This window comes from Macrobrachium rosenbergii, chromosome 47 (assembly GCF_040412425.1).
Source record: "Macrobrachium rosenbergii isolate ZJJX-2024 chromosome 47, ASM4041242v1, whole genome shotgun sequence".
Lineage (NCBI taxonomy): Eukaryota > Metazoa > Arthropoda > Malacostraca > Decapoda > Palaemonidae > Macrobrachium > Macrobrachium rosenbergii.
Window position 1 is genome coordinate 42,289,682 of NC_089787.1, and position 25,071 is coordinate 42,314,752.

The 25,071-nt window shown below is 37.3% G+C and overlaps 1 protein-coding gene across 5 annotated transcripts in view; it reads left to right on the forward strand.

Annotated features, from left to right (window-relative positions):
• The window catches only part of LOC136830811 (protein PALS1-like), a 580,368-nt gene that overhangs the window by 166,562 nt on the left and 388,735 nt on the right, over positions 1 to 25,071 (forward strand). For 2 of the 5 annotated variants that reach the window (XM_067090740.1, XM_067090743.1), the window contains exons 1-2: positions 5,771 to 5,793; positions 7,381 to 7,571. In XM_067090740.1, the coding sequence (XP_066946841.1) occupies positions 7,554 to 7,571 (18 nt within the window). In that variant the 5' untranslated portion in view covers positions 5,771 to 5,793; positions 7,381 to 7,553. Of the gene's footprint in view, positions 1 to 576; positions 1,514 to 5,765; positions 5,854 to 7,380; positions 7,572 to 25,071 lie in introns of those variants that run through there. The other 3 variants (XM_067090739.1, XM_067090742.1, XM_067090741.1) reach the window with 2 other exon arrangements.

Here is a 25,071-nt window from a genome sequence, read left to right on the forward strand (position 1 = left end):
TTGTATTTTACGATTAGGCTGAGTGACTGGCTGTCTTTATGAGAGAGAGAGAGAGAGAGAGAGAGAGAGAGAGAGAGAGAGAGAGAGAGAGAGAGAGAGAGAGAGTTATAATATATATTTTTATGCGTGTGTGTGAGTGCCTATATGTGTATATATATATATATGCATTTATATATATTAAAATATATATATAGAGAGAGAGAGAGAGAGAGAGAGAGAGAGAGAGAGAGAGAGAGAGAGAGAGAGAGAGAGAGAGAGACATATATATATATTATATATATATATTATATATGTATGTATATATATGCTTATATGTATTGAAAGAGAGATAAGGATATATATATATAATATATATATATATATATATTTATATGTATATATATATATATATATATATATATATATATATATATATATATATATATATATATATTAAGAGAGATATATATATATATATGAGAGAGAGAGAGAGAGAGAGAGAGAGAGACCCTCGTTTTGCGAAGATAACTGATTGTTTACTCGTTTTAAGAGTTTATACGTATAATTTATTTACGTGATGTTTCTTTTTTCTTTCAGACCTCGCCAGCTCCGATGAAGAATAGGAAACGCTGAGGCCTGTTTAAAGGCACATGTTAGCTCGACCTTACTAATTCCCCACACTGACACCACTCGTCCACTTCTGCATTTGAAGCGGGGATTTGTAAAACGTTCTTTTTCTCTTAGTTGGATTCGTTTTGTTCAGTCGTTTTTTTTAGTTTTTGCTATTATAAAAATGCACGAACTTTCGTAAATAAAACTTTGGAAGCCTCTTTTTCATAGAAAATAAGCGAGCGTTAGTTTTGCAAATAACAGCAAATACGGTTCCAATCTAAGCAAGCCATTCAAGACAGATAGTTGTAAATTTAAAGCCTTGTAGGGCGAATGTGTGGTGTCGTATCATCAGGGCAGTGGTCATTGTTCAGAAAATCATGGGATTCACTTGGATGTGAAATTTTCATTAGTGTGACAGCTGTGTACAAAGAAAATCTAGGTATATGCTCTGAATCGTCAAATGTCCTTGAATCCTGTTTCAGACCGAAGGAACAGTGTTAATGAATGGAGTCATACATAATAACTATTACTGTTTTTCGTCCTGAAATTCATGAGTCGATTACTTTCTGATTTAATTTGCTCTTTCCTGAATTAGGAAGGTACAGTTGTGAAAGAATAATAGACGAAAATACTTTCAAGTTCAGTAAATAAATGACAGAATGCGTTATCCTGAGTGTACGTGGTACTGACGGTAATAACACCGTAAACATGACAGAAATGATGATCTGATGTGGCAGTTGTTGTGAGACGCGCGAGAGATCGTCGTCGCGGGCGTGAGTACCTGTGACTAATATTGTATGGGGTGAAGGAAGGAGCCGCCGTTAATGTAATGGTGATGAAACAACTGACCATCGCCATGAAGGACCCCATCTATATCAAGACGCCCGTCAGGACCAGTCCCCTTCCTGACTCAGTCAAGGGGGTAAGTGAAACCTGCTAAGTTTGATGTTTATTATTATTATTATTATTATTATTATTATTATTATTATTATTATTATTATTATTATTATTATTATTATTATGTAGTTGATCGAGACATCAGGCCACACTGACTTGCCTTTACTTTTTAGCGGAAAATGAATTAGTTTGGCTTCGTTTGATGTTTATTATTATTATTATTATTATTATTATTATTATTATTATTATTATTATTATTATTATTATTATTATGTAGTTGATCGAGACATTAGGTCACACTGACTTGCCTTTACTTTTTAGCGGAAAATTAATTAGTTTGGCTTAGTGTTTAATTAATAGACTTCAGTGTTAATCATCTTTATAATTCATTAAATTTAGTTTATAGTGGAAGGTTAGCTGTCATCGAGAATCTACTCAATCTCTGTCAGCATTTTAGTCCTTTACCGCATTTCATTTTAAATGCAGGTGTTAGTGTCCTGTTGCATATCTGACAATTTTGCATCATAGAAAGTATGTGAAGTATTCATTTTTTTTCTTTTTCATTGTGTCTGCTCTAGTTCATTGACATCATAGGTTGTATAGAGAACAAAATCTTATAAAGCCTGACAACGTAATTATTGTTTATATATGAAACTTGGTAGAAAAAGACATCTCATTGTATTTTGCGACCTAAGACCTGAAGGGAATAAGAAGCAAAAATGTAATTTAAAAAAGGTGTTGATTAACGTGAAAGGAGGTGAAACTTTCTTCTTAAATAAAAAAAAATTATTAGAATCAGTGAAGACAGATACTGCCAAAACATTTTGCTGTGTGGTGCACTGCAAAACAACGATTTGCACCACTATTACGAAATGTAATAGTCTTTTCCAGAGATTTAGCATAAACCTTTCAGAAAATAGAACTTTATTTCTGATCTGAGTATTATTATTATTATTTTTTTTTTTTTGGTGCCGGTTACTTGGACGTGATCATATTTTTCCTTACTACTATCGTGTTCGTTCTATCTCTCTCTCTCTCTCTCTCTCTCTCTCTCTCTCTCTCTCTCTCTCTCTCTCTCTCTCTCTCTCTCTCTCTCTCCTTAAGGGCTATTCACGTGCATGAGGTAGTTACTTTTTTTTTTTCAAAAAGTTTGCCTCACATGATATGCCTCCACCTTGACATTGGGCGCGAAGGCTTCATGCACACGTGACATTGACAATTTCATAGCAATCTATAAATTTCGAAGGGACTTGCTCCTTTAGGGCATCAAATCTGTCAAATATTTTATGAATAAATAGTCATTCTAAGGTAGCCTTCAACCTTGGAACGTCCAAAGCATTTACTGAAAATATTTGAGAGGGTTGTGACAAGGAAACTTTGAAGAACTGGATGTAGAATATAGAACTATTGTCATATAATCGTCTTGTTTAAGAAAAAGCAATGAGTCTTCAGGAGCTTTTTTTCCGTAGGGGGATAGTGCCGTCAGTGCACCTCATGCGGTACACTGTAGGCATTACTTGAGGTTCTTTGCAACGTGCCTTCTGCCCCTAGCTACAACCCCCTTCTTTCTTTTTACTCTACCTCCTTTTATATTCTCTTTCTTCCATCTCACTTTCCACCCCTCTCCTTATAGTTGATTCACAGTGCAACTACGAGGTTCTCCTCCCGTTATACCTTTCAGACGTTTACTGTCAATTTCCCTTTCAGCTCTGAATGACCTCGTAGGTCCGAGTGCTTGGCCTTTGGCCTAAATTCTATATTCAGTTCAGTTCAGGAGCTCTTTGTTGGGGAGAGGAGGGGATGAGGCCAGTATCAGTGATAAAATTGAAGTCTGGCAAGTTCGTGCATGATGGACTTCTTGAATGAATAACCTGACTTCTTTTTTCATTGATGTGAAGTATTACCTACTTGTTAAACAATATAGTGACAAGATATCAATAGATGCCAGAACACGTGTTCGTGTGACAGCGCTTTAATTAAGATGACTTTGGAATGTTGTAGGTCTTTAAAATCTTCTTGCTGGGATTTTCTTGGTGATAAGCTATATCTTTTCTTTAGGAAAATTGCAAATCGATTTTCTTCGTGGAGGGAGAGTTATCATGTTGAAAGTCGAGTAAATTCTGAGAGAGAGAGAGAGAGAGAGAGAGAGAGAGAGAGAGAGAGAGAGAGAGAGTGAGGTTGTTCTGATAGCTTGCTTGAACGTACAGGATTCATAAGCACACCCTGATTAGATATACAGATAGGGGGAGAGGCTTTACTCGTTAGAAAATGTAAAATAAAAGATTATTGAGCAGACCCTCACTGGAGAGAGAGAGTTAAGAAGAAGAAAAGCCGGACATTGTCTTCCGACTAATAATATCATCTTCCGTTACGAGAATAAAGCAAGAATGCGTAACGTTGTGTAAATTGCTTGACGCGTCTGGTTGGTTTAAGTAACGACACGTTACTTGTGTGGGGAGAGAACGTCTCGGAGTGTTGCATGGGAACATTGCTTCTCCCTCCGAACTGAACTTAGTGTGTACCCATGGCTGCTCCAGTAGCAAGAGCCCGTGCCGGCAGGAAGCCAGCTCAGTCTACAACGTAACCCTTCGTTGGTCGAGTACAAAGTAATCTAAACAATAATGCAGATGGAAATGTGAGTTCACATTCAAAATAATAAAACCTGTTTGTGAGTTTCTTTTTTCAGTACCGGGGTCTATGTTTTTTGTGTAAAATACCTTTATGTAACTGTCATTGGTCTTGGATGAGGCATATGCGACTCTCTCTCTCTCTCTCTCTCTCTCTCTCTCTCTCTCTCCCATGCTGAAAAGAAATGGTTCTTTCTTTATTGATTGTTTATTTGCACGTTGTTAAGACCCTGGTTTTAAGGATTACAGTTCAAATATCAATCTTTTTTGTTATAAAAGTTCCTTTTTTGTTGCTGTTTTAGTCTGTATTCATATCAGTGAAAGCTTATTTTTATGTCAAGTTCTTATGTTCTCCGCTCTTGCTATTCAATTTTTCTTATGCACACATTTGCCCTTTTCTCTTAGTTCAGTATTCATTGTTACTGACTCAGTGCTAGCTGGTTTCTACAGCAATTTTACCAGTTCCATAATTGTCTAAAGATTTGAATAGCGTGCTATTTCACATGCAGATAGCACCTATTTCTCCCTTTATTTCGTCTGTCTCTTATGCCTTATAAGTAAGCGGACAGCTTTGCAAATAAGGCGGTCTGTTTGCCAGCGTTGACAGATAGCCGACGAATATCTCACTAGAGTTGTTGTTAGACCCGAGACCTTGGTTAGACCAAGATCCAGACACATCAGTTTTAGTGACGCTTCCAGACCCCTCTTTCTTAAGGCTTAATCAGCTCGCCCTGATTACAGAGGAAAGTTGATGATCGTTGAATTAGTGTGCCCTAAATAATAGTGCCATAGTTTTTGTATTGTTGACGTAGGTTTATGGTAGAGTGTTTAAAACGAATCATTCCTGTGGTTAAATAATGCCTTTTTAGTATCTTTATAGTTTTCCAAATGAGAATTATTCCGTTAGCAAGTAATTTGCCACTATTCGCAGTTAAATTAACAACACTGAAAGATCGTTTTATCTGACATCATTATTAACAGCATTATGAAATTACTTTGACTTTTGATAAGTATTTTTTTTTCAGGAATTTCACGAAACTGATTAGAAGATGCAGATAAAAACAAAGCGCTGTTGTAGACACTCCGTAGAAACGCCATTTATGAGGTAGTATGCATTTTGGGAATTTTCCAGATGAAGTAGGCCTAATGGTTCATGAGCTAGGTTCAGTTTAGAGAATCGAGAAGAATGTCGTTTGACACCTAAATTTTACCTTTGCTAGCCACTGTCGAAACGGTAGCTACTGTCAAGAGAGGAGTTTGTGCGATGGAAGGCACGGTGTTCTAGTTCCAGGTTTGCATCAGCCTTGTAAAAAGAACTATGTTGCCCTAACCGCCGTCTATCGGCATCACTGTAGCATGGCAGACTTGCTCCTGACTTTGCGACTTTGTAGACTTAAAATGTGGACACATTTCTCTGCTTCCCGTCAGTTTTTGTAACTTTATTCATTGACATTCAACAGACCACTTTCGGCGTGGACTTGAACCGTTTGTACTGCAATGCTTCATTTCTTTGTTAAAGCAACAATCGTTTAGAAAATGTAATTAACGATGCCGGGTATGGTGATCGCGCGTCGGCAACATTGCCCTCGCATTCCACCTTCCTTACTCCTTCCTAAGGAGAGGTGAGGAGTAGGAGAGAATGAGGTGGTCAGTGTAGATTCTCTCGAGCGTTGAGAAGGTACTACGCTTGCGTTGTTCTCGTCTGGATTTGGCTGAACACCTTCCAAAACTTTCAAAAGTGATCATTTGTTTGTGGCGATTTTCAGGCGGTGGTCGTTGTGCAGGACAAAGTGTGTTACGTGGCATGACATCCCACAGGGCGGGATATTGTGGGGGAAATTTGAATCGGCGTTCCAGTGTTTTGATGGGGGATTCACCTGTGTGGGTCCCCAAGTCACCTGGTGGTACCTTTTGCCATCGTCGTAGTCTTCGTCGTCCCCGGGATGATGATGATGGTCTTATACCTGCCAGCCATCCCATCTCCACCTCCATTATCCCCCCATGCCTTCCCCCCTCCCTCCCATCACCCGTCAAACCCTCCCTCAAAACAATACCCAACCTTTTGTGTCGTGGGACAATCCCATTGTCCTCTTCTCTTATATTTTATTGTTTTCGCCTTGTTGAGCCGATAGAGAAAGTGCCTGATCTTATAATTTAGTGTTAGACATTAAGCCTTTAGGCTGACAAGCATGGTGTTCGTTACTTTGTGCTGCTAACATCATCGGCAGGTGTTGGGCAGACAGTGGCAGAAAGTTAGTACTGGTTCAATTTTGAAGTTCAAGCTCGAAGTGGAGTTTGCACCACGTCTTGTGAATTCCAGGAAAATCATCCTTTTATGGAATTCTAATTAACGTGTATAGCTACACTTACATAGATTTTGTATTACGTTGTCTTGAATATTCACTATAGGAAAATACAGCGCAGTTTTGATATTGATACAAGTTAGATATAAGACTTATCAAATGACGTGTATCATATAATATAAGTGCTTTAAAACATTATACTAATGTAAATATATATATAATTTATATATATATATATATATATATATATATATATATATATATATATATATATAATTTTGTGATAGTAATTTCATAGTTGCATCGAGAGGTTCCTCTTCCTTCTATTTTTTCTTTGTATTCATTCACCGTTCCACCCACAACACATCTGTTCTCTTTCGTCCTGTTTCCGTTTCCTTTTTCCAAATACTGGTAATAAGGTGTGTGTGAATTAATCTTTTCAGTATATTGTTCTTTTTATATAAATAAGTGTATAATTTTATTCGATGATTATAGCAGAGCGTAGTCTATGCCTATCTATACGAATTAGGCCTACTTGGAGTGGTTTGTCGCCGTATTGAATTTTATTGTCTTATTATAAGCATAAGGAAATAGGCGCTACCTTAGTGGGTTAGCACTTTACAGCATCATGAGTTACAGTTGCAGCAGTAGTAGCAGTAGTAGACGAAACCTTCAAAGTGGTTCATCACGTTAGTGTGCTCTCTGCTCCAGGAGTCGCCAGTTGCTTCTCCTCGCCCAGCCGCCCACTTCTGTCACTCAATGCAGCCTCCCGCTCATCAACATCCACCCAACCAATCTATTCCTTTTTTGTTCCTCCTTCGAAAAGCAATACTAATCTGTGCCCTGTGGGATGCCATGCTGTCCACAGTTTTTAAGCGGTCTTGTCCTATTTTTATGTGTTAAGGCCAAATTTCGCTATTTTTGTGTCTGAAAAATTCATATTTTCTTTTGTGTGGTTACAGTGTTCGTTGTTATGTGCATAGTTCCCGCGGTGATGTGTTAGAAGTAATATTTTATATGAAAAGTGGAATTTTGTTTTGAAGAAAAACCGTGTGCTGTCGTAATTTTCCCAATCATGTTAATGTGAAGTGCAATATTGCATCAAGTGTTCCTTGGAGAGTGAATAGGTCGTGTGATGGCGACCACAACGGAGGTAAGGAAGTGAATTGCCCCCTCTCTTTCTCTTTGTTTTAAGGTTACGAAGTTTTTTTTTTTTTTTTACAAATCTCTAGTTACCTTATTTTTTATCTGCACTACTGGACTTTTCTCATGGATTAGGCTCGAGTGTCACGCGATCTTGTTTTTATAGTAACGTTATTGCTAGGGACGCTTTCTGAACCGCTTCATTCCCTGTTAAAGAGATTACTTGATTAGTTTGTTGGTCTGGAGTCACTGATATAAACAGAATCAGTGGGGATCACAATCGAAGGGTCTGTGGGTGTCGATTTTATAAGGATCTGGGGGCATGGCATAAGCGTATTAAGTAGAAACCCATTCATGAATAAATGTTTCTTCTCAGGCTTAGAAATAAATTACCTATAGGAATGAAACTCGAATTACCAGTCGATAATGTCTGAAAGCCTCTTTATAAAAAATAATCACAACCGATTCATTTAGTTAAGAGTATTAGAGCTTGCAAATGCGGTCACTTAAACAGCTTTTTCTTCCGGTGGTAGGTGTGATTCTCAGAGTGAATTTAAACGTCCTGTTGTATCTACTGCTAGATAGATGATTCACCTCCACAAGTAGCAGGTAGATGATGTCACATAGGTTTACGCGTGAGTCACGAAAGTTTTTTGGAATTATATTTGAATTAAAGTTGGCAGGGGAGAGGGGTCAGTGGTACTTTACCCAGTGTTTGTATAAAAAAGACATGGAAAAGATAATGCATTTTATATTTATAAGGTACATGGATGAGGTGCGAAAGAGAATTAATATGTAATAGCTTATTCGTATTAGAAGAAAGCTGGGTGTTTTGCCACTGAGTGGTGCTGTTTTCAGGGATGTGAACGGCCAAAGGTGATTGTGTCTCGGGTTGCTGAATGGTTTGACGCTTGTGGTTTCATGGGGACTCTGTGGATGAGTAAGAGTATAAATGTGTTAGTTGAGGATTGTATGGGTAAGTTTTAACTTGATAGGAGAAAAAGTTGAGGTAATAAGTGTGCATGTGCCAGGACTGGAAGATAAAGAGAGTAATTTTGGGAGAGTTTGCATTTGTGCCTGAGGTGTTTGAAGAACATGAAAGGATGGTTGTGCCAGGGATTAAAGGGCAGAGGTAGTTGATAAAGAAACAGATTGTGTTGTAGGCAGATGTAGAGTTCCTGGCGGAAATGAGATTAGGGAGTTTTATTCATTTCTCGTTATAATGTGGTTCTGGTTCCACAGTAAGCTGTAGGTCCCGTTGCTAGGTAACCAGTTGGTTCTTAGCCACGTAAAATAAATCTAATCCTTCGGGCCAGCCCTAGGAGAGCTGTTAATCAGCTCAGTGGTCTGGTTAAACTAAGGTATATTTACTTTATGAAAATGTGCTTGTATATGGGCTTGGAAGTGCATGATTTGCATAGAAAAATATTTGCAGGTATAATCTGACAAGAGAAGTTTGCGAGGAAAAGAGTTTGATAATGTGTTAGTTGAGAGCAGATGGGAGACCAAGTTAACTGATGTAATGACAATAGGAGAGTTGGAGGTATATCGGATTATTAGGTTGAAGCAAAAATTAAGACAGAAATGTCAAGTTGGAGAGTAAGGGACGAAAGGTTGCGTGAACTTAAAGATGATTGAATTTGAAAAGGAGGAAATGGTTGAAAAATGGCCCAGGGTAAAGGACATGAACATAAGACAAAGTCTCAACAGTCAAGGATAAGAGCGCATGCAAGCTGAAGGTGACTGGCACAATGCTTGCAGGAGATAGATTGAACTATTGGTGAGCCAGTTATGTATGTGTATGAAATGGCTGATACTGTAGACGTTTCTTACACTGGGGCTTCATCCACATTTATGCAATTTGATTATGAATGTAGCAAGGTCATTGCCTTTATATGGGAGCCACTTCTTGTTAAGGAAAATGCTTAATGCTGATATATATATATATATATATATATATATATATATATATATATATATATATATATATATATATATATATATATATATATATATATATGTGTGTGTGTGTGTGTGTGTGTGTGTGTGTGTATATATATATATATATATATATATGGCTCACGTTTGCTAGGCACATGATTTTACCTTGTCAAGGAATGTCTGTGTGGCTACTAGTCTCATCCAGTGAAAACCTGCTGAAAACAGTTGTGCTGACACCTGGCTCAACCCTTCCTAATGGAAAAAGTGTGTATGGAATTATATATATATATATATATATATATATATATATATATATATATATATATATGTGTGTGTGTGTGTGTGTGTGTGTGTGTGTGTGTGTGTGTGTGTGTATATATGTATATATATGTGTGTGTGTATGAAAGGGAGAGAGAGAGAGATGTAAGTTTTTGTTAAAAGTCGTATATCTTGGCCTGCAGTTCGTCTGCTTTTTACGTTTAAGTAATCAAGTAGAATCTTATTGCTCCAGTGCAATTTAGTTGTTCGCATGTCAATTTTTCAATCGTATATTCACATTCTTGACAAGTTTACATAATGGAGCGTGCTTTCTTATGCAGGAGGTTCTAAAGTAGTAAGAGTTTTTAGGGGGATGGTTATCTGAAAATGCACGTTCTTGAGGCGCATAGAAAACACTAGGTTGTTCTTTGATGAAATCCAACGCAGGTTATATTTTTACTGAAAATTGTTAGTTTCGTTTTGTAAAGATTAAATGTAATAAGTGAACGTTACTAAATGCAAGTCGGAAATGATTGAGGATGAGCTGTTGGTGAAAATGTGTTACAAGAGGTTGACTTATGTACATACGCTCGAATACACATCTTGTAGGCCTATTTACATACAAACGGCTTTTGAAGGCCTTAGCCACACAACGTGTGTGGGAAGTACACCATCTATATAAAAATGATTTCGTCGTTGTAATAATGAAGATAATACAAACTGCGGCACTTGTTTTGTGATTATTGCTCCAAGGTAATTGGAAACCAGAGCAGGTGGCATGGAGTTCTAAGTACGATTTCCAACGTAATAATTTCCTAATTTGCATTTGGCCTAGCGGCCGAACGGTCGTGTAGGTGATGTATAGTACGGCTGCAGGATGTTTGCCATCATGGTGGAGGAGGGTTGCGTTAGACATGAATATTCATTACAAGAGCCATTGTATTGGCGTGGCGTCTAGCCTTGTTCTGCAAATGGGTGTATTTGTGGTAATGATTCACTCTTTTCTTCTCTTTATGCTATCTTTTTTTTTTTTAAGGAAAAGACCGATTGAAAGTGGCCCATAATAAAAGAAAATTTAGAACCTTTAGGTCCTCTCGTACTCCTTGGTCTGTCCAAGAGCAAGAACATCCGAATAATTTTTATGGCTGACGTATCTGGATTGCTGAATGGTCATGGTCTGAAGATTTCTTGATATTTGTGCGGCCGCAGCTTATGTTGCCATTGGCCCGACTGGCTATTCCTGTTCCCTGGCCGCAAAGAGATATGCTTTTTATTTTTGATGTAATATTAATTATGCTGCTGATGCGAAGGACAAGCCCGACCTGTCTCCATCGTCCCTTCATCATTAAATCTGCTACTTACGAGATTTATGTAATCTTCATGATGGTGTTATTCCTCACTTTATCCTGATGTCAGAATATTATTCTTAAAGCTTTATCTCCTGTTCGACATAGTCTTGTAGATATGATTTGCTGTCATACCATGATTCATGTCCGTATAGCCATTCAGATCTTATTAGATTAATGTATAATCTTACTTTTATATGATTTCAATCTATTTAAATTCCAAATCTTATTCAGAACTATTTGAATGAGAACTGTAAGATGGGGAGTCTGGAGATGAGTGGAGATTAGTGGAAGATAATACACCTAAAAGACCTGATTAGCAGAATTTTAGACCTCGTTTGCGTCGCATATGTTTATGTCCATGATGAATAATAGCTGTATATGGTTCCAAGGAACGCTGATTGTTTTTTGCTATCTGCTATGGTTCTCAGGTATTTTTGTCGGAATAAAATCATTTTGTTCCTTGTCTTCTATTTTTCCATGCTGAATGCTTTAGGTTAGTACAGCTGTAATGGATGCTTTTCGTTCTCGGGCTTTCTTGCAGCAAGGGATGCATTTTGGTTCGCAGGTCTTCCATGGCAATGTATGCTTTTGGTTTTCTGGTCACAGCTTTTTTAGGGTTTGGGTCTTTGGACTTCTTAGAGCATTGTATGCTGTTGAATTTCTGCTCTTTGTTCGCCTCGCAGCAATGGATGCTAGGATATCTCTAGTCTTGCAACAATGGATGATTGTGGTTGTCTGGTTTTAGAGCAATGGAAGCTTTTTTATTTTCCTTTCCTAATAGTTGCAATGGATGCTCTGTTTGTGGTTCTGTTGTCTTATGTTCGGTCCTTTGGGCTTCTTGTTGCAGAGTTACTGACAGGTTTTGGCTGTGTAGTCTAAGTGCTGTACATGCTACTTTGCTACATGATGTAGGTTCTCTCGAGTTTTCGTTATATATCGGATGTATCTTGATGTGGTTGTCTGGTCTTCAGATGTTGGTTACTTACGGATCCTTGGTTTGGCTACGACGGATACTTAAGATTTTGGTTTTCTGGTCTTCTTTCTGTAACGGACATTACTAGAGTTTGTCTTGGTTGTTCTTGCTTCCTGCTAGTCAGTAATGGTTGTCGGGACTAGGTGCAACAAATGCTGCTTGCATTTGGTTTTTAGTCATATAGCCACAACGTTGCTGCAGTTGTCTTTCTCTTCGTCTAGAAAGTGTTTGGTTATTTGGAATGATTATGGTAAAGGCCGACGGTGTTCGCATTTGACCTTTCTGCAGTCAAGAAAACTCCATGGGACGAGTACAACTTTGCCGTTATTTGACGTTTTCTTCATGTGTGACTTTGTGGATAAATATATATAGCCTAATACACTAAACTAAATCTATTTTGCAAGTCATTTTAGCCTATTCATATATGTAATATGTATATATATATATATATATATATATATATATATATATATATATATATATATATATATATATATATATATATATATATATATTTATAAACTAAATCTACTTTGTAAGTCATGGAAGCTCTTAATTAGCCTATTCATACAGCATGCCTTAGTAAGTCGTCTTGATATCGATGTCACAGGGATACTAAATTACTTTATATATCTTTGAATTCGTATTTTTGCCTCGATCATTTTAAAACATTTGCTTGTCTAGTAATTTTAAAATGTTGGTAAAGTATTTGTTGTTATCTAGTAGAACATAATAAAAATGAAATAGGAATTAGTTCATTCACATGGTTGTCATAATTTCAAAAGAAACGTCTAATTGTTTGCTCTGTGAATATAAAGTATCTGTATAAGAACGACCCTTGTGACATTTCGCAAATATTGTCATGACTAATAACAACAGAGGTGCAGGATTGTTATTCTTGATTAACTGATACGGCTCCATATATCAGATGTGATATCTATTACCGTCTGGGAAATAAGCTAACTGATTAGCCTAAGATTGATTGTGGTTATTTAATACATAAAGTCATTTCATTCGTGAGGCACACTACCCACTAATTAAACTCGTGAATGATTGAAAGAGTAATTGTTTATTTTATGTGCGATACACACACAAACACACACATGCACACACACATATATCTATACACATACAGTATATTATATGTGTATATATATATATATTTATATATACACACAAACACACACACACACACACACACACACATGTATATATATATATATATATATATATTATATATATATATATATATATATATATATATATATATATATATATATATATATATATATATATATATATAAGTATGTATGTCACCATTAAATTAGCACCTCATAAAGATTTCTAAATGACACGCGCTAAAGACTATGTTTCGAAACGTAATGACGAGACAAGTTTTCTCTCGATTGGTGTGCTCTACATCTCTGTTCAGTTTCCCCTCCTGGCGTGGTTTGGTCTCATTGGCGAGATCACGTCGTAGTGGAATAACGTGCCCGTCTCTGGGTGGCGAAAGAAAGAGTCGGTCGTCTGGCGAATTGCACCCGTCTGACTTGTTCCTGTTGCTTACCTGGCCCATGTTGAAGTGGATTTGATTGCTTTCGGTTTTTTGCTTGTACTTGAAAGTCATTTTTTAATGTTGTTTTATAAACTTCTCGTAGACTAAACAGGGGTCTTACATTTACTGCTTGTTTATGTCAACGATGCTAGCATGGTGAATTATATTACTTTTTTGATGTAGAGAACGATGAGACGGGTAGTCTTTTGTCCTCAAAAAAGATAGAAATGCCTCTTAAAGAGCGCCAGCGATTAGCTTTATTCGACTTAAGTAATTTCATCGGTTTGAGATTTGAAACATTCCAAGCTGTGTTGGAGTATTTAGTTGAACTGAAAATAGTTTGGATATAAAGTTCACCTTGCATGCTATTTGTGTAGAATAGTACTGTGTAACTATTAGTGCTTATTTGAAGGTTTAACATATATATGTGTAATTGGCTTTTGCAGGCCATGTTTTTTTTTTCATTCAAAGACCGTTGTAACTCTGGAGCAGTGAGAAGGCGCATAAATTTTAGTGTGGTTTTGTAATTTCACAGGCTACCGCCAAAGTTAAGCTTGAAGCGTCTATGCTATACAGAGAGAGGACACAAAAACAATTAACCGTGTATTTTAAACATATGTTACATGGAGGCTACATTTATAGCGCGATTGTGACTCCAAGATAAATTTATGCAGTTTGTGACAGAAGACACATCGCAAATAAGTGACGGTGAATAATTCCTTGTATGGTCACATAATATGGGTACATCAGCCTCTCGGAGCTTCGAGCTAATGGTTAACGGTGGTGTTTGTGGTCGATGTTGGAGCTATCGGGTTGCAAAGATTTTCGTCGTGTCAAGGTTAAATAGCATTCACGTGCTTTGATATTAAATGGTGGCATTCTTTTATTTATAGACATAGCTTACAGGAAGTGACTTCATTTTTTAACGCATTATGGCTGACGTTACGATTCGAAGTTGTTATTTAATATTATTTGGGGAACAACCGAAAAAAGCTTCAACTTCCTTGGCGAGCTAGCAGATTGAGAGAGAGAGAGAGAGAGAGAGAGAGACGTAAAAGTACATCATACGGCATCTAAACATACAATCTGAATTCCTGAGGTTTAAAAATAACTAAAACCCACACGCGATTTTCCTTCTTATTTAATTTCATATTCTCATTGTTTATCCATTGATATACTTGTATTTGCACTGGGGAAGGAGAAAAATAAGTGTGATGGGTTGGGGGGGGAGGCTTGCAATTCTTTTTCCTCGTTGTTGTTGTTGTTGTTGTTGTTGTTGTTGTTCTTCTTCTTCTTCTTCTTCTTCTTCTTCTTGTTCTTCTTGATTCCAGCCGGGGTAGCTGTTTTTAATGAGGCTTTTCCATGCCTCTTTTCGTTTATTTCTTTGTGCCTCATATCCTGTCGAATGCAGTCTCTCCATCGTCTCTCAGCCCTTTCTCCTCTCCTTCGTGCTCCCAGCACCGCTATTTCCTTGGTCTCTCCTGCAATATGTCGGTCATCATCTCCCCTTCTCATCCGACGCGGAGTCACAATAAGCAGCAATACTGAGGATCGCTTTTCTTATTGTATTGAATCGTCAGCATTGCCTTCACCGTGACTCAAAGGGACTCTTGTGAAATTCTGTCACTCGCGTCTTTCCTGTGCTTGATCTTCCACAAATCTGCACTCATTTTCAGCGTCCATTCTTACAGTTTTCATATATTTACGTCTCTGTTTTCCAACTCCTCTGGTGCCTACAAGAGCTGACATTATCACGTTCCTACTCTCAGTGGGGTTTTGCGAAGGCGTCACATTCTACCTTTCATTATCTCATCTGAAGGAAGTATCGTAATTTTCCTTATTGTATTATTTTTATAGCTATCCTGACATCTGACTCCTAATATTCTTCTTAGAGCTTTATTCTCAGTTGCTGAATTTTTCAGGAATAATTTCATTGGACTTGTGTTTTTATACTATTTTTGTATGCATTTTCAGTATGTTTGATTTCCAAGTCTTATTCACCCTGCCATTTTGTTTTATTTACCCTTTTCACTCTTGCACTGAATTCTTATTCAAGAGAACTAGTGTTGGATATCACTGTTCATAAGTATTTGAAAGATTCTACCTTATTAAGTGTTTATTCACCTAACGTTATTTCGTCCATGTGTGCATGCTCTGGCTTCATTACTTCTGTTTTACGTAAATTTTTTTGAGTTCCATCTCTTTTAGATGTAGGCTATGATGCATTTATTAAGCGTGCTTTGTTTAGTTCTCTGATTAAAGTAGCATTATCTGCATTTTTAGTTCTCTCAATTTTCTGTCATGAATCCAATCTAAATTTCCTTTTCCATCTTTGTCCACTTCTTTTTTTATGATAAAATCCTTGAGAAGGGCAAACAGCAAAGTTGAAATAACATTCCCTCGTAACGAGCCATTATTTACTTCCAATTTACTTGGCGATGCCCCATCAACGCCATCTTCATATTGGATGTATTAGGTTATTGTGTATCAGACTGGATTCATAATATTCATAGGTCTTCGATTCGGAAGGGATATGTTGTAGAATGAACACTGATTTAAATTTGATTCTGATTGCAAGGATTTAGTAATAAATTGTTGTCTGAAAGACTAAGCCAAGTTTGATAATATTTCAAGGGGGCGATATTATTTCTCATAATTAGGCTATATAGGCTAGACAAGTCTTCTTTGTCTCTAGTTAAGGAAAAGAATGAGTGTTATTGCAGCATTGTTCACACCATGAAGACACCTTACAGGAAGGGACGTTGTTTTTTTTTACTTTGATCGATATAAAATATAAACTTCAGTACAATTGAACACCTTTGACTGGCAAATAAAAGGGACCGCCTAATTAACCAAATGATTGCTGATAAGATGTACAGTACAGGAAAATTTGAAAAAAGTTCTGCCGAGGTTTGCTTTCTGAAGGAGACCCATTCCTGACGTACAATAAAAAAAACTCTTTGCTCCTAATATTAAATGAAAAATATCTATCAGCTTGCTGACCGATAGTAATAGTGAGTTAAAAACATGACGCAGATTCATTATCTTAGTTCACAACATCTTCCTTACGTATTTTTGGAGGCCTTAATTTCGGTCCTTTTTTGGTCCAAACGCCAGGCCCTGTTTCTCAGTTATTTATAATTTGCTGACTATCTGTTCCTCCATAAAGGTTTTTTTTTTAATCTATATGAGATTTTTCGTAGTGTACAAGTTTTCACATCTGTTAAGCTCCGATAAACTAATTTTGTCGCTGCTCAACCTTTCGGTGGAATATTTCCATTTTGGCAAAACACACATACATCATTTTGTAGATTTGCGTCGTAAAGTATGGTTTGCATACTCTGGTGGCTTCTCAAACCTTATTGTAATCCATTGCTGCTCACAGCAGAACTGTGTATCATGTCTTGCAAGTTTGAGTAAGGCTTGGCTCTTCTCTGCGAGGTGGGGCGTTAACTCTTAGATCAACGCTCCGCTTTCATGAGAGCTGTAGCTCAGTTGGCCTGAACCTTCCATTCTTGGCTCTTAGGCTATATTGGATGTGAGGTTACCAACCCACTGGCTGTGCCGTCTGCAGATAGTTAAAGGAGCTTATCTGCCAATGGTAGATGACGTTCAGAGGTGGTCACCTATCTAGTTTCTCGTAAAAGAGTGGACTTTTAGAGCAGCAAGATAACACTTTTCTCTTTTAATTATTTACTTGAGATAACATTGTAAAATAATTGGTAACTTTAATGATACGTACTACTTTCTTGTGTATATTCTTGTTGGAGACCTGCTGCCTTTTTTTTTTTTTGAAGAGATATTTGTTGCACTTCTTTTTGTTTGTTGAAAAGATTGTTAATTTACGATTCTTGCTTTGTAGATATTGGACGTGGCTTGTCTAAACCTTCACTAACAACTTTCTCCCTCTTCAGTGTAGTAGTTGGATAGTTACTTGAGAATTTAAATACCTGGCATTTTCTTCCCCTCTGTGGTGTGCATCTCATAGTGTATAATTTTTGACAACCTTTACTAGAAAGACCTATGTTTATGCTGAGTATTAAGTGGTAATCACTTGCTTATTATCATAAAAGCGTTTTCGTGGTTTTGAACTGGTCTGCCACCTTCCTTAATTTTACGAGCGATTTGCAAACCCAGGAATGTTCCTGGCGAAGGTTTAGCCTATGTGAGTTTTGTAAGGTTTGAACTTTTGCTGCAGGGCCAGTGATATTCAATTTTGCAATAAACTTAGCATTATGCTTTACCAAATTCATATGTGACCACTGGAACTTTTGTGCACTGGGCATGGTATCCATTTGTCACCCACCTAAGACCTGAGTAAACACAGTGTTGGTATACTTTGCTACTTCACTTTGGGAGGCTAGGTCAGTAATGATGAGCAAAACAAAACAAAAACAAAAAAAGAAATTCGCCACTAGAAGGAATTTAATAAGTATTTTCCATTTAATTTTTTTCTGCAGCATGAAAAGAAGGCAGACCTGCAATGACTAGTCAACGTACACTTAATAGTTCGGATTTTTAAGGATAAAATATACCCTTGTTGAATACATAACAGCACACATTTCTGTGTACGAGAATAGAAACTCAACCTGCTTTTACTTCACAAGGCCTCAGATATCATGGAAATGATTTGAAACTTCAGTTTTGTTTTATAAACATCTTTTTAAACAGAAATATTTTGGTAATACTTTTTCAGGAAAAAGAAAATGTTTTGGTATATAATATTTTTTGATAGCAATGGTTTGACTGGGGATTAGGGTGGGGGAGGACGAGGGGCACTTTCCAAGCCGTTTTCCTTTCTTTTTTCCTCCTCGGCTCTCCGTTTCTCTTTTCTTCACTTTCTCTGGCTCCGTAATTATAATGGTTGGCTTACTTTTCTTCTTTTGGCTTTCGCTTCATCATTACCTGTTGCTGCTTGTATCAGTCAGCTGAGGCCTTTTGCATGTATGGGTCAATTAAAGACAAGGGTGTTAATTCTGCTTTCATCCCTCTTGTATGAGGGCTTGGGACCGATATGACTGTTCAGACTTTTGTTGGCAGAGCCGTCCCTACGGGACATAACAGAACTATGGTCTGGATTATGAAGATATGGCATTTTTCAATGCAGTGCCTATAAGCTATGGACCTCAGATCGCTGACATTTGGTCTGCGTCTACGTTTAATAGGAGGTTCCAGGTCCCTGCTTGCATTTAAACTATTTTCAATCTAAGCACTGATTGCTTTAATAGTTTCTGTCCCCCTTCCCCATAACCTTGCCGATAGTTACATGAGCATTGTTAACGATTATTTCCCTAATATACACGGATATACCTTTGGTATCCTCCCGGATGGGACATTTTTTAATTCTGCAGTTAAGGCGGAGTAAAACGCAGTAACATTTTTCACTTCCAGTCTATGGACTGCCGAGCAGCCTAGCCTATATGGTGCTGACGTCAGCATAGCACCAGCTTTTTACCTCGGAATCTGCTCCATAGTCTTTTAGACCTACTTCAGGTGTGGTTGAGAGTTGCTGGTGCTCCTTATTTTTTTCAATATTTGTTTTTGATAATTTATTTATTCATTTTTGGCTTAGACATGTAAATATAGCATAATTTTAATAAATCGTTCTTTTTCTCCGTGAAAGCGATATGTTCAGTTCTTTATTAGGCCTAACTGTGTATGAGGAAATCATTGATAGTGAAGCTGAAGAGTTTCCAGACAATTTGTAGTTCTGAAGTCGGCATTGACATTTAATAGCTGCGATTATTCGAAGTATTACACAGGTGTACTTGACCTGCAGCACGATAGTGACCATACTGGTTTTTGTGAAAGAAGCTTCTTCTTTTTATTTTCAAGTAGTTAAACCAAACCTCTGCTCCTCGTTCCTAAGACTTCCAGAGGGTTAACTTAGGCTAGTGGTTCTCAAACTTGTTTGGCCCATGCACCCTTTCACCTTATGTCAGAATATCATCCCCCTTTCCAAAATTGTCTGCCTCAAAAGGTGCATTCCAAATAATATGCAACAAAGTACTAACACAAAACACAAGCTAGCGGAGAGAGTGCCGACCGATGCACACTGCGTTTTGCGTGGTCCTAGAGCCAGTTTGAGCCTGCAAATCTGTGGTCACAATTCCCCCCTACCCTTGAAACTCAGAAATTCTCCTCTGGTTGAGAACTACTGACTTAGAGGATCTGTTCATGTAGGCTACGAGAGTTGGAAACTGGAGCAAGACAAAGTGAAAGAAACTGGACTGTCATGTAAAAAGAGACCAAAGGTGGACGGATGGAAATTAAAGGGCAGAAAGCATCGCATCTGGATTCGAAGGGATCCCATGCCTACAGCATTACGGTTTAATAATATTGATGAGCCCTGACTCGTTTCTGCCGCTCCTGTTTCTGGAACTGAGCATTAAAGTCAAGTTTGTTTCCAAAGGTAATCGAGTTTTTCGGTTGACATTAAATGTGTGAGTTCAACAATGATATTAGAAAGTGCTTCTGTAATTTATTTGATAAAATATTAATATTGTGTTCAGAATGACGGGTTAGTACTGTTGAATAAGGCCTCTTAAACTATTTTTCATTAGCTGCTTTTTTTCGCATTATCATGACTGAAATTGGATATTTTGCTTTCTGAAGGTAAAGAAACATCTTGTTACAAATTATTATGATTTTATGTGGAAATTTAAAAGCTCGAATCGATAGTTGCCGACAATTTTTTCTTAGAAAATTGTTGTTATTGTATTTCTGTATGAAATTTACAGGTATGTATGAATGTCAGTAGTTCATTTCTGTCAAGATTTTAAACAAAAGACATATATTCGAAATATCTTTTTTCGTCCTCGACGACAGAGATAACTTGGACATCGTTCTCCAGCATCAGACCAGTCAGTCAGTCAGTCAGTCCTTCTGTGCTTTACCTCGCGGGGGCCGCGGGGCGGTCTAGTGCCATCAGTGCACCAACACTTGTTTCCTAGTTTCTCCTCATGTTACACCATTCAAGCCTTGCTACTCTCAGTTTCCGTGTCAGCGCTGAATGATCTCATTGACCCCAGCGCTTGGCCGTTGGCCTAAATTCTACCTTCCATTTCTTTCTATGTTTTAATCTGAACACGCTTTTCGTCGGATTGGAGCATCATTTCGTTTCTTGGCGATGCGTTTTGGATGGGTTATTTACATTCAACTTCTCCCCGAGAATCAGCTGTAAGGCTTCTCTCATTACCAGAACAGGTTTCTTGCACATGAGTAAATCCTTTCTTTTATGGTCTTGTATTGATTAACGATGCATATGTTTAGGAAGGTCAGTGAATCCCAGATTTAGCAGACGCTTCTTTGTCATTCACACGTACTTAAGCTGTGTAGATTTTATTTACATAATACGAACATACTCTTTTAATTTTTTTGCGCACATGTTCGCATCCTACGTGCACGGAGACGTGGCGTACATAGATACGTGAAAAACTCTTGCATACATACATACATACATACATACATACATACATACAGTCTTAATTATCATGGTGGTAATGAGAGATATATAAATCACGTGTCAAAGTGATTATAATCACATGCATACATACATACATACATAAACGAAGTTTTTGATTACTTGTCCCATATCCATGCAATTTTCTTATCTGCATACACAGGCTTAATAGAAAGTTCACTGGGGTTTCCCTAACGGGAGTTTTTCGATTACAGACCTCACTGATTATCCATTGATTTGTTCATGCTGTTTACATAAGATCTGCTGGCATTGAGGTTCATCATTTGATTTAGGCCACTCATTACACGCAAATGGGAAGTGTGCCGATGACGTCACATCCTCTCTGCGTCCGCATTAATTTCCAATCCCTAATTTTCAATCAGCTCTATTCATACCGTTCACCTTGAGATTGTGGAAGTCTCTCTCTCTCTCTCTCTCTCTCTCTCTCTCTCTCTCTCTCTCTCTCTCTCAACGAAAAAGAGAGAAGTACTCAGTGACCCGCAAATGTAAACTAAGGAAATCCTGCTTGTATATGCTTTAAAAGGCGGTCGTAACGTATTGTATATTCAGTAGAATGCAGACCCTACTACCAGCTCTGACAGAGGAGTGAAGTATGTCAGTGTGTGTAAGCGCTCACTTCAGTAACTAACATTTGCTCGTGTCCATGCACTGGAACAATTGATTTTTAGACTTTACGCTCCAATTATAACTACTAGTTTGGTGTGTTGCTGTTGTGATTACAGTGACTGTCGTCTGGTTTGTTTGATGGGTTTGCATGTTAATTACTATTGGTGTAGTATTTCAATGAATTCTTCATAAGGTCAAGGTTGCGTGTTTTTTGTTTAACATTTGTGAATTTCAAGGTTTTGTTTAAAAGTTTTCCAATTATGTGGCGTTTATGATCAAATTTTCATCCCCGTTATTATTATTATTATTATTATTATTATTATTATTCTTATTATTATTATTATTATTATTATTATTATTTCGACTTCAGTTTCCTTGAAAACACTAAAGTGATTAGTGATCTTGGTTAGAAAATTGTAAAACTACCTCTCTATTTCACTAAAACAAGATGGCCTCGACGAGGTAATCCGCACCCCACTGTTATGAGGCTATTCTCTCTCTCTCTCTCTCTCTCTCTCTCTCTCTCTCTCTCTCTCTCTCTCTCTCTCTTACCCGTCAAGATACAAGTTTTCCGTAGTTCCAGTAGTTACTAAGGAAGAAAAAAAAATTTCGTATTTGATAACGCAGGCCCTAAGACTATTTCGTGAATTGATATTATTTTATTTCATTAGTTTTCTTTACGCAAGCATGCAGCACTTGGGTTATCTTTTGTGAACGAGACAGAACAAATATGGCGTCACTGACGCAAGCCTTCGCCTGAGAAAAGCCTTGTCTAGATAGGCTACGTATGGTTCTAATTTTCCACTAAATAGTAGCTTCATATTCATACAGAGTAATATGTCAATTTCATTATTAGTAATTGCTATGGATTCTCTCTCTCTCTCTCTCTCTCTCTCTCTCTCTCTCTCTCTCTCTCTCTCTCTCCACCGTAAGTTAGACAAGTTCCTGGATTCCTACCGGATTTGAAACCACCGTTCATTTCAATATGACATGTTGTATTGAATCCCAAAGTCAGATCTTAACATCATTGCTTCCCATAATTGCAACCAGTTGTAGGCCTATCAATGTCCACGCAAGGGAGGGCCTCGACGAGGTAATCCCTCACCCCCGGTGGGGTAGAAGCGATCATCAGGTTGTCGTCTTCTCTCAGTTCGTATTACTTTGTTGAATTTTGGGAATTCTCCTCGCGAAACGGACTAAGACACTTGGGCTCTTGGTGTTAATCGAGAATCCCAGATGGACGTCTGACTTTACTAAATTATTAATCTTCTGTTAACAATGAGAGCTAGGAGTTTCAGAAATTGGCTTTGGTCTTGCCAATCTAGGTCTGTTTGAAACGCCAAGTAATATAATATCGATTATATCATAACTAGAAGGTTTAATCAGGATTCTTACGAGCATTTACTTGGATGTATCGGGCAAATGTACTACATCCAAATGCTGTGAATTTTAAGGATAAACTGAAAAAAAGAATTTGCTATGGGAAGATGTCGCTCTGATGTATGGTAGACACAAATAACAGTTGAGAAGATGAAATCAAGGACAGCAAATCGAGTAAATTACAGTATAGCTAGCTTGAACTTACGTTAGAAACTTGCATGACAGGTCCCGTTATAAGAGATATTGATGTTAATCAAGATTCAGACAATGAGGAGGGCGATTGTATTCCTGAAGTGATCACATAGGAAAAAAATGGAATATTCGAAGGTTGCACATACTTGAATAGGAAGTGTATGAAGAATATAGTGTAAACGTGCAATGAATAAATTAAAGACTTGTATCTTACCTTGTTTATTGATGTTTGTACGTTAACTTTATTTACGTTAACACATTTTTTAGAACTAAGAATTTTTCATGTTTTTGTCCACAGTACATCTCATATTTACAATTTCGTGAAAAGCCAAATGTGGTCGAGAGAGACATTGACTCCATGACATTTACCATCAATTTAATTACAGCCTGGTGTGAGGTTCTGTTAGCCAGACATTCTACTTGAGGTTTCATTTCCTATGTAAACTTATTTGTAACTTTTTAACCAGCCACTGTCTCTGCTCCCTTTCCCATCTCCAGTGATATTCCCCTCAATTCTTTTCTTGCGCCAGCTTTTTACATACTCTTTGTGTTAGTAGTGAGCTACTCAAGTCTAACACTTCATTCACTTCCCGTCCCTCTTGTGCTGACTGGATTTCCCCTTGAATTGCCATATTAACTCTAATCTTGTGATTTACTCTCAATGGAAATCTTGCAACCTGGTCAAATTCAACACCTCTAAGGCAGTTTCTCCTTATTTACTTAATTCCTCTCCTATCGAGTCTTCAGTTCTTTAAAAAATATACATTGAAATGAACCTCTTACTTTTATACTTTTATCAAAATTTGGATGCCCAGGTTCCTGATGGCTTTTTTTTCTTTACAGATCATATTGTTCAAATTACTAAATGTTCCTCTAAAAAATTGGTGTTTTGTTTGGATGCTGTAAATTTTGTTCTTTTCACGTCTGTTGTTAAAGCATCGTGTTGGACTTCTGTCCCTTTTAGAGCGATGCTCTCATATTTCGAAAGGTGGTCTCCGTCCTAGATAGGACTGAATCTAAGACAGTGTTTTGGTCAGTGTTCTCACTCTTACGTCATCTCTCGGTTCTCTTCCTTATGTTAGGTAATTACTTTGTAAGCTTAAGGAAAGAATACTGCCACTTCTCTGGCGGCCTTGTAATACCTGTGAAGTCCCTTCTTTCACATTTTCACATTTACTGTGGAAGTAATCTACAAGGTTCTGTGACTGCTGCTCCTTCATTCAAGCTTTGTAATTCTCCTCTTGCTTTTGTTTTTCCTTATATTTCCCTTCTTTCTTGGAAGAGACGAGTCTATCTTTTCCACCATCGGTTAGCCCAAGCTGTTTCCTTCGGGCCTCGGCTAGATTATGGCATTGGAATGACCTTTTTTTTAACCTGTTGAGCCCGAGATGGGCGATTGCTACGATTTCTACCGTGGCGTTTGAAGGTGTGAATAGCAGAATGTATGTATGTATGTATGTATGTATGTATATATATATATATATATATATATATATATATATATATATATATATATATATATATATATATATATATATGGGCAGGGGAAAATATATAGGAAACGCACAGATCCAGTATATACATTTATTGTCGACGTTTCTTTACCCGTGGTCACATGATCAGGACATCTATAGCTACAATGTAAAAAAAAAAAAAAAAAAGTCATTCAGCGTGCATAATTAAAAAATAAACACATACACAAAATATAAGAAAACTTAAAATGGAAAATTAGTTAGACTTAAATAATCAGTCACTCTTAAGTACATTTAAACG